This window comes from Hyla sarda, chromosome 1 (genome assembly GCF_029499605.1).
Source record: "Hyla sarda isolate aHylSar1 chromosome 1, aHylSar1.hap1, whole genome shotgun sequence".
In the NCBI taxonomy this organism is placed as follows: domain Eukaryota; kingdom Metazoa; phylum Chordata; class Amphibia; order Anura; family Hylidae; genus Hyla; species Hyla sarda.
In genome coordinates, this window is record NC_079189.1 from 141,138,611 (window position 1) to 141,149,505 (window position 10,895).

Consider the following 10,895-nt stretch of genomic DNA (forward strand, 5'->3'; position numbering starts at 1 on the left):
TATGAGATAGATATATAGATAGATATATATACAGCAACAGAAGAATGCAGCAGCACACTGCCAGCACAAGGATATAGGTGCAACATGAATATGCAGTTAAAACATGGAGAGCTATACAGCTATGGTGTAATAGATGCAAATGTGAAACTATGAAATAGTGAGGCACTTAGCTCGCAAATTTGTCTCCGCCGGCGGTCAAATAGCTTGGACCTGTAAGCCAGGTCCATATAATAGTTTGGTATCAACTAAAGTACTGGCTGACTTATTCTTTGTCTAGATAGATAGATAGATAGATAGATAGATAGATATGAGATAGATAGATAAATAGATAGATAGATATGAGATAGATAGATAGATAGATAGAGCAGGCAGTGATTTTCTGCTACATTTTCTTCATTTGTTTTAGCAAGAGAAAGGAGTCTGGTGTTTAACCACCCCCTAAATCTGACACCCAGTGACCCATAACCAGCACTTCCCTAATGATGTGGTCTAAAGAGGCACGTAGCAGCTCCCATCTATATAGAAAGTAGTGGAATGAATGATGGGTTAGTCATAAAGAATGATGTCATCCCTAAGTTGAGAGTTTGTGTACAATTGTTTGCATTGTCTTTATGTTTTCTCTGGTTGCTCTGCTTATTCTTCCTAATGTTCACCAAACAAATAAGACACCGCTTTGTTTTTACATACTTTTCTATTGCATAACTTTTTATTGCGGAACTATTTGTTCGACTTCTTTTCGAATGTGATAATGCATATTTTGATGACAATAAAAACAGATGACGCATAAAAAAATAATAATGCCATAAATTTGGGGAACATTACAACAAAAGTCTCACTTAGTATGGGGCCATGCAAACGTTAGCATACGGGCTTGGATTATATTAGCAGCTGTTTAGATGAGTTTTGGACTTTCGGTTTAATGCTCCTTTTTATGATGTCCATGGGTAAGTCTTGGAGAATGTAGTGAAATCACTGAATACCATGAAATATTTGCTGGATGAGCATGCAGGGTTTACTGATTGTTTCCATGGACAGGCCGACCTCTATAAAGGAGTACATTGAGGCCAGTGTCTGCAGGACTGATCCCAGAGAGACACCATAGGGGTTAAGACATAAGGGGTTTGACGTAAAATGACTTTGATGCCCTTTGTGCTTTAAAAATGGAGCCACCTGCTGTAGTTGTGTCAGGGCCTGACAGTTTCATTAGCAACACGTCCCACCCTAGGTTGGCTGCAGTGGCTACTAATGGACGTGTCACTCCTAATCTTTTTCTCACCAATCTCTCTGCTTGCCCCCTCCCTTCTTTTGCCCTCATTAGCTCTGAAGATAAAAGTGAAGGAGATTGCCTACATCAATGGGGACACCAAGATCATCCCAGAAACAAAGAGCAAAACCATTTACAAACTCAATGGGATAACCGACAGAGATTTGAAGAAGACTGTGCTGTGGCTTAAAGATGGCCTGCAGTGTACCTGCGACGAGATGAATGACATTAATGCCCCCTATTTAGTGATGGGACAAAAGCTTGGAGGGGAGCTGGTCATCACCTCAGTCAAGCGGTGGCAGAAAGGCCAACGGGAGTTTAAAAGGATCTCTCGCAGCATCCGCAAGCTGCAGTGCTAGTTCCTCCGTTATTAACTCTTTCAGCACTGGGGCTAGTCTTTTTTGCACCTTCCTCCCTGTTTTTTTAGGGACCCATCCTTTCTGAAATATAAAAAAAAAAAAAGGGCTGGGGCAATGGCTTTTTTTTTTATGACGACGAGTATTATTATTTTTATTATAATTATTATTATTATTGAATAAAAACTTGTAAATAATATGAAAACTGAAAAAAAAAAAAAATCAAAACTATTTTTTATGATGGCCATGAATTAAAATGTAGAAAAATATTTACTGGATGCAAATTATGTTGACTGTTCCCACATATTTTATTTTGTTGTTAGTGTTGTATTTTATATGTGACAGGATTGTTTAGAACTTGCTGAACTTAGAGTGAAATATTTGTAGAATTGTTGAGTTTGCATCACAAATATACTTCAAAATATTATCAGGTTTTTTTTTTTTCATTTGTTTTCCTACCAACAGATGTTTAAAAATGTCTTCACTGTATACTAAGAAGTGTTATCTGGGTTCACACTGTATCACCCAGCAGGTACATTTTGAGAAAAATTGGGAAATTACTTTCTGAACAATCAGACAAGACCATGGTACATGGTTAGGCTGGGTTCACACGGCCGTCTAGACCTTTCCCGTTCTCCTCCCATCAAAAATAAAAAACTGAATTTAAAAAAAAACGGACAATAATGGATGCAAACGGATGTTATCAGTTTGGATCTATTATTGTTCAGTTAATAAACCCTCCAAATTTTTTTTTTCTGAGCATGCTCAGAAGTAAAAACGTATTGAAAAAACGGATGACATTAAAGGCTCATCCGTTTTCCAAAGACTTCAATGTTAATTCTACTGTAACCATTTTTTCTTCCGTTTTTTTTTGATGGAAGAATAAATACTAAGTGATCCAGCACTTGGAAAACAGCAGGCTTTGTTTTGTAATCCTCTTAAAATGGTACAAGACTATGGCACTTCACATGTTCTGAGGTTTCTTGACGCGTTTCGAGCGCATGCGCTCGAAACGCGTCAAGAAACCTCAGAACATGTGAAGTGCCATAGTCTTGTACCATTTTAAGAGGATGACAAAATAAAGCTTGCTGTTTTCCAAGTGCTGGATCACTTCGTTTTTCGTCTGCCATTGGACACACGGAGCCTGGGTGCGGACCCGAGCACAGGAGCGAGTGGGTGAGCTGGACTTTCTATATACTTTTGCAAGAATAAAGACTGCATGTGCCGTTTTTTTCTCCCGTCAAAAAAACGGAAATGAGTGCAGACAGGTACAAACGGATGTAAACGGATTGTAAAAAATATCCCATTGCCATGAATGGGATTTTTTTTAAACCGTTTTTAATCCGTTTACAACCTGCAAGAACGGAACCGAAACGGGGACAGACGGACGATTGAACACACCCTTAGTGAGATGAAAACACTTTTGAGATTTTGGGGAAGAGTTGGCCGTCTCTCATCTGGTGTAAATAACAGATGTCTTAATAGATAAAGAACGTACACTAAGATTTACTAAAACTGTCTAATTTAGTGAGACGGACATACTCTATTTTACATGCACATTTTTGTCCGTAATTGACAACTAAACGGCTGTAAAAATTGTGGGGTTTTTTGCCGATTACAGATGAACATGCACATGTAAAATAAAATATGTCAGTCAATATTACATTGTGAGAACTTAGCATACGGCTGTGTTCAGATACCAGTTTCTGAGCCTTATTTTCAGATGTTTTTATCTTCATACAGTTTTTTCAGCTAGTTTTTGTTTTGGTCCATTTTTTTAAGGATTTAAAAAAGTTATGTGTGAACTTAGTCTAACTTAGGTGAAGTGGCTAAGGCTGTTTTCTAAATCTGTTGCCTTCTTAAGCTATGTTAACACACCATTTTATGAGCCATAAAAAAACAGAAGAGACAGACCAAGTGCAAATAAACAGCTAAAATGACTGTGTGTGAACATTAAAATATTTGAAAAAAAAGACCAACTATTGATTTGCTTAAACTGTACCAGGATATTGTGCCAGGATCTGATGCATGGTGTGAAATCTTAAAGGGGTACTCCCACCCTAGACATCTTATCCCCTATCCAAAGGATAGGGGATAAGATGTCTGATCTCGGGGTTCCCGCCACTGGGGAACCCCGCAGTATTGCATGTGGCACCCACCTGTTTTTTGTGTGGAAGTGCTGGAGGGTCTGAGTCGCGACTACGGGAACGGAAGTCCGTGACGTCAGGACTCCGCCCCCGTGTGACGTCATGGCCGTCCCCTCAATGCAAGTCTATGGGAGGGGGCGTCACCCCCCCTCCCATAGACTTGCATTGAGGGGACGGGCGTGACGTCACGGACTTCCGTTCCTGTAGTCGCGACTCAGACCCTCCAGCGCTTCTGCACAAAAAACAGGTGGGTGCTGCATGCAATACTGCGGGGGTCCCCAGCGCCGGGACCCCCGAGATCAGACATCTTATCCCTTATCCTTTGGATAGGGGATAAGATGTCTAGGGTGGGAGTACCCCTTTAAGCTAAGCCCCCTTTTACTGAGGCCACACACCCTTTGTCAAACTTTGGGGGAAGTGTCAAAAAGGGTCTATAACTCACGATAGATCAGAATTCTGATGCATTTACAATAGTGAACTATATGGCACCAGTCCTGTGTAGTCGGGACAAGGCTTCATACACACAATGTATGGTAAAATCTCATTAGCTTGCACATTTTCACGTAATCTGTAAGAAAAAATCTCTTTATACCTTATTGTGAAATTCTGTGGCCCGTGAAAATGCAGCATGGATCCCTAGGTTTCTAAGGGCACTGTGATATGGGTCATTAATGCGGTGGTGTGCGTGAGGAATAAAGTTGAGAAGTTGACTAACTCATCAAGATTTCATGTAGTGGGAGACAAGTAGGTCAGAGAACAGAAGACAACAAGCACCCTGGGATTGCATCATCCTTCTCCACTGTTTCATAAGGGAAAAAGTGTGCAAAGTCACATCTCAGCCTTGTCTGCTTGTGTTCAGTCATGTTTGTCACCTTCGCAGAAAGGCGGAAAAAAGGGGCACACATCTGCACTCTACAATGTTAGACATGATGTCATAAAATCCAGGCACTGAAAGACCTCAACATACAAAAGACTGATTTCCAAGCCTGGGTGTTCAGCTACAACTCTCTACACCTAAATACACAATGCTTCTGTATTTTTGGACTGGGTCAGACAGAGAATATGCCCGTATGCATAAATTTCCCATAGTCACGTAGGACCATCTGTTTTCCCTTTTAACTGTTTGAAGGCCACCATGGTTGCATTCAAAGCCTTTTCTTGTGCAAACAGCCTGCTTGGGGGCCATCACAACCACCCTAGAAATCTTTTATTCCAGCTGTTAGCCCAGAGAATACATTAAAACACAGATGCACAAAGCTTAATCTGCCATTTGGCATAACTCACAGCCATATTACAATGTGTTATTTATCGTTTTACACAGAGCTGCCGGGACATCACAAAAGTGAACACGGTAGATAACAAATCTAAACACATATAAAACCATAAACGTTTATCGGATCCATTCCAATCAGTTGTATCAATAACACATGGTTAGTATTGTTAAATGATTTAGTCTTGGGGCCACTTCAATGACTTTTCCATTGTATAAGTAAGGAGTTATTTTTCAAAGTAAATTGTCTTGTTTTATTTCATCCTCTTTGTACTATATGCAGCATGGTACCTGAAATAGTTGTAAAAATTGCTTTAATACTATTGTAAATAATAAAACAGACAATATATAATTGTATATAAACCAGACGTAATCTCCCCTCTTTTAGTTTTTTTAAATATTTTAATGTGGTATATACAATGATGTATTTTATCACTCATAGCCCCATCTCATTTGTATGCTTGATTATTGGTCATTTTCTAAAGACTCACTTTTTAGTGTCATAATAACTAAATAAAGTTCTTAACAAAACTGATCTTTATATTGATTTTTATTTTGTAAGACTTATTATACTAATAAAGTATATAAATAGGGACAGGCAGTGTGAGTGTCAAGTCTTTTAAAGGTGATTATTAAGTGCCCCCTGCTGGTTGCCTAACATTACTGTACACAAGTGCATATTAACACGGTAACCTGTTAATAATATATATAATTATAGTATTATTATAGTGTCCTGCGCTAAAAATATAACAACTGTTCTGTGTGTTTACTTGAAGAGGATGGAGGTTTCTGTTAAACACTTTAGTAACATTAGGCATGTGGGACTTTGCTTTATGTTCCAGACAAAAAATTGATATGGAATAAAAAGATTCAATATATCTTCCCCTTCCATATCCAAGTATATGTGATAGATTTATACCAGAAAATGAAACACCCCCATGCATGCATAGTCATCAGGCTTAAGAACTTGAGAATTTTCTACCTACTGGGGATCAAACCTACCTGCTCCACCAATCCACCGACCCTTTTCTCCAATTCAGTTACCTACACTACTCACTCTTACTATGCAGGGAACCAAGGAAGGCAAGGCATTATATAGGACACTGTAGGAAGTGGAAAAGGCAGCAATTGCGCTGGAAAAGTGCAGATATTCTGCAGAGATGATTGATGGTTGGAAGAGGTCTTTATGGGCATCCGGGCCAGATAGAGAACAAAAGTAAAGCTTATAAGTCCAACAAAATGTCATCTGTGAGTAACTTTTTCTATCTTTGCAGATGACACCAAGCTTTGTAGCACGGTACAGTCTATAGAGGATGTGCATAAGTTACAAGATGACTTGGATAGACTAAGTGTCTTGGCATCCACTTGGCAAATGAGGTTTAATGTGGATAAATGTAAAGTTATGCATCTGGGTACTAATAACCTGCATGCGTCATATGTCTTAGGGGGGATTAAACTGGCAGAGTCACTGGTAAAGAAGGATCTGGGTGTACTTGTAGATCACAGACTACAGAATAGCATGTAGTGTCAGGCAGCTGCTTCTAAGGCCAGCAGGATATTGTCCTGTATCAACAGAGGCATGGACTGAATGGACAGGGACATAATACTACCCCTTTATAAAGCATTGGTACGGCCTCTCCTGGAATATGCTGTTCAGTTTTGGTCACCAGTCCATAAAAGGGACATTGTGGAGCTGGAAAGGGTACACAGACGAGCAACTAAACTAATATGGGGCATGGAACATCTTAGCTATGAGGAAAGATTAAAAGAATTACATTTATTTAGTAATGAGTAGAGACATTTAAGGGGTGATATGATCAATGTATATAAATATATAAATGGCCCTTACAAAAAATATGGGGAAAAACTGTTCCAGGTTAAACCCCCTCAAAGGACAAGGGGGCACTCCTTCATGTGGAGAAGACAAGGTTTAGTCTCAAAGGGTGACACCCCTTCTTTATCATAAGAACTGTGAATTTATGGAACAGTCTACCTCAAGAACTGGTCTCAGCAGGAACAGTTGAAAGCTTTAAAACAGAGTTAGATACTGTCAAGTCCTGGAACAAAATAATATTAATGCTTATGCAGAAATATAAAATCACATCCCTTCCCCTTCATCCAACCATACCACTTCCCTTCAATTCCTTGGTTGGACTTGATGGACTTATGTCTTTTTTGAACCCAAATGAAGAAACAAAAGTAGAAGGCATTCACGGTTCAGATGTTATGCAGAATTCTTTATTTCAAGTGCATAAAAACATCCATAAGCGGGACGCCGGACCGGGATCAAGCAGGTGCCATGGTTATAGACATATCGCACCTAGTCCTCGGCGCTTCATCAGGCCATGCCTATCCTTAAGTGAATGGACAGGTAAATACCTTATGACCGATGACACCTCAGGATATAGGTGTTAACATAACATCTTCCTTAAAAACTAGTAATATTAAAAACAAAAAAGATGTCAAAAGCAACTAGCATGTACTTATCATCGTAGGAAGCAAATATAACATGAAAGCATACAAAAGTTAAACTTCCATAGATATGAAGACAACTTCTTTTGAGTGCTGCAAACCTTCTCAGGCTAAGTTTCCACATGTTCTTTTTTTTGGCAGTTTTTGGAAAGTTGCCACAGCAGTTTTTGAGCCAAAGTGAGAAGTGGATCCTTCCTTTATATTTCCAATTCCTTTTGAATACACTTCTGGCTTTGGCTCAAAAACTGCTGTGGCAGCTTTCCAAAAACTGACAGAGAAAAAACCAAGTGGAAACTTAGCCTTACAAAAAAAACGCTCAGGTCTAGGCGGTCGTTCAGACCTAACCCCCCACGGGGTTCTTCCTAAGAATCCACCTAGCTTCTTTTTGTAGTGGAGTATTACATCTGGCTATACCTTCTGTAGTTGCGATTTTTTCTATGACGAAAAATGTTAAATCTGCAGTAGATCCTCTGATTACCTCATTGATTTGCGATATAAACCTTTTCCGGTTCTAACCAAAGCAGCATGCTCTCTAAACCGGGTGTGGAGCCCTCTGATCGTACATCCGATATAGAATCTTCTGCAGGTACACATTATCTCATAGATTATATAATCAGATCTGCAACACATAACTTCTTTGAAGGTATGTGAAACTCCGATGAAACTCACTATTTTATCCGTGCGGATAAAATCACACCATTTGCATGTGCCACAATGATAATTACCTGGGCTTAAAGTTTTACCGGCTCAGTAAAAGAAGTTGAGTGCATGTGTTCAGCATCATATACAGAGGTTGTCTTTGGAAATTAGACGTATGAGTACTGCCATAATTACTGCAGAGTTTGAAGGGGGGGGGGGGGGGGGGTTAGCCTGTCGGTGCTCAGACCATATACCACACACTGCAGCATCAAATAAGTCTGCATGGCTTTTGTCCCAGAAGCCTCTTCTAGAGATGAAGCACAAAAAAGGCCACATTTTGCTGACAAAGGACATGGATTACTGGAACCATGTCCTGTGGTCCGCTAAGACCAAGATAAACTTATTTAGTTCAGATGATCAAGTGTGTGTGGTGGCAACTACATGAGAAATAAAAAGACAAGTATGTCTTGCCTATAGTCAAGCATGGTGGTGGGAGTGTCATGGTCTAGGGTTGCATAAGTGCTGCTGGCACTGGAGAGCTATATTAACTTGTTAAGGACCAATGGCGTACCTGTACCCCGCATCATAGCGAGTTGGTGCCGCGCGCTATTAACCCTTTAGATGTGGTGTTCAAAGTTGATTGTTGTGTCTAAAGTGAAAGTAAACTAATACCAGTTAGCTCAGGGGGCTGTTCGGGACTGCCGTAGTGAAATTGCGGCATCCCGAACAGCTGTAGGACACGAGGAGGGTCCCCTTACCTGCCTCATGGTATCCGATCGCCGAATGACTGCTCAGTGCCTAAGATCCGGGCATGGGCAGTCAAGCGGCAGAATCATCGATCAATGGTTTCCTATGAGAAACCATTGATCAATGTAAAAGATCAGTGTGTGCAGTGTTATAGCCCCCTATGGGAGCTATAACATTGCAAAAAAAAGTGGATTTTTTTTTTTATAAAGATCATTTAACCCCTTCCCTAATAAACGATTGAATCATCCCCTTTTCCCATTGGAGAAAAAAAAACTGTTTAAATAAAAATAAACATATGTGGTATCGCCGTGTGCGTAAATGTCCAAATTATAAAAATATGTTGTTAATTAAACCGCACGGTCAATGGCGTACGCCAAAAAAGTGTATGAAATGAATTAAAAAAGCGATCAAAGAGTCCTATCAATACAAAAATGGTACCAATAAAAACTTAAAGGGGTACTCCGGTGAAAACCTTTTTTCTTTTAAATCAACTGGTGCCAGAAAGTTAAACAGGTTTGTAAATTACTTCTATTAAAAAATCTTAATCCTTCCTGTACTTATTAGCTGCTGAATACTACAGAGGAAATTATTTTCTTTTTGGAATGCTCTCTGATGACATCACGAGCACAGTGCTCTTTGCTGACGTCATTATAATAATAATAACTCTTTATTTATTGCTGTCCTTAGTGGGATTTGAACCCAAGCCCCCTGAACTGCAAGGCAGCAGTGCTAACCACTGAGCCACCATGCTGCCCTTTGGATACATCTGCTATGCACAGTTGCTAAAATGGACAGAGATTTCAGCAGAGAGCACTGTGCTCGTGATGTCATCAGTGTTCCAAAAAGAAAGGAATTTCCTCTGTAGCATTCAGCAGCTAATAAGTACTGGAAGGATTAAGATGTTTTAATAGAAGTAATTTACAAATATGTTTAACTTTCTGGCACCAGTTGATTTAAAAGAAAAAAGGTTTTCACCGCAGTACCCCTTTAAGATCACGGCGCAAAAAAATGAGCCCTTATACCGCCCCGTATGCGAAAAAATAAAAAAGTTAGAGGGGTCAGAAGATGACAATTTTAAATGTATACATTTTCCTGCATGTAGTTATGATTTTTTCCAGAAGTAAGACAAAATCAAACCTATATAAGTAATCATATGGACCTACAGAATAAAGATAAGGTTTCATTTTTACCGAAACGGAAGAAACGGAAGCCCCCAAATTTAAGAAATTGGTGTTTTTTCTTCAATTTTGTCACACAATTATTATTTTTTTCTGTTTCGTCTTAGATGTTTGGGTAAAATGACTGATGTCACTGCAAAGTAGAATTGGTGGCGCAAAAAATAAGCCATCATATGGATTTTTAGGTGCAAAATTGAAAGAGTTATTTTTTAAAGGTAAGGAGGAAAAAATTTAAGTGCAAAAACGGAAAACCCCCTGATCCTTAAGGGGTTAAGGAAACCATGAATTCAAACTTGTACTGTGACCTACTGAAGCAGAGTATGATCCCCTCCCTTTAGAGACTGAGCTGAAGGCAGTATTCCAACATGATAGCAACCCCAAACACACCTCCAAGATGGTCACTGCCTTGCTAAAGAAGCTGAAAGTAAAGATGATGGACTGGATAAGCATGTCGCTAGACCTAAATAATTTGAGCATCTGTGGGGCATCGTCAAATGGAATGAGGGAGTACAAGGTCACTAACATCCACCAGCTCTGTGATATTGTCATGGAGTTGTGGAAGAGGACTCCACTGGTAACCTGTGAAGCTGTGGTGAACTCCATGCCCTAGAGCAGGGGTATTCAACTAGGGGACCACGGTCCAGATCCGGACCGCGGCCGCCAGTCATCCGGCTGGATCTTCACTTATTCATTCGTAGTAACAAAAAATTGTACTCCCAAAGGGCAAAAAGTACAGTGGGGAGGTGCCTAAAACTTAACCTTTATTATGATATCTAAACTACACCACACTTGTGCTCTAATGAAGCAAAAACCGAAAAAATT

General features: G+C 39.7%; 1 protein-coding gene across 1 annotated transcript in view; it reads left to right on the forward strand.

Moving 5' to 3' along the window:
- SFRP2 (secreted frizzled related protein 2) overlaps positions 1-2,562 on the forward strand; it is a 28,097-nt gene extending 25,535 nt beyond the window's left edge. The window contains exon 4 of the mRNA XM_056551725.1: positions 1,319-2,562. Within this exon, the coding sequence (XP_056407700.1) occupies positions 1,319-1,623 (305 nt within the window). The 3' untranslated portion in view covers positions 1,624-2,562. The remainder of the gene's footprint in view (positions 1-1,318) is intronic.
- Positions 2,563-10,895: the final 8,333 nt, after the last annotated feature.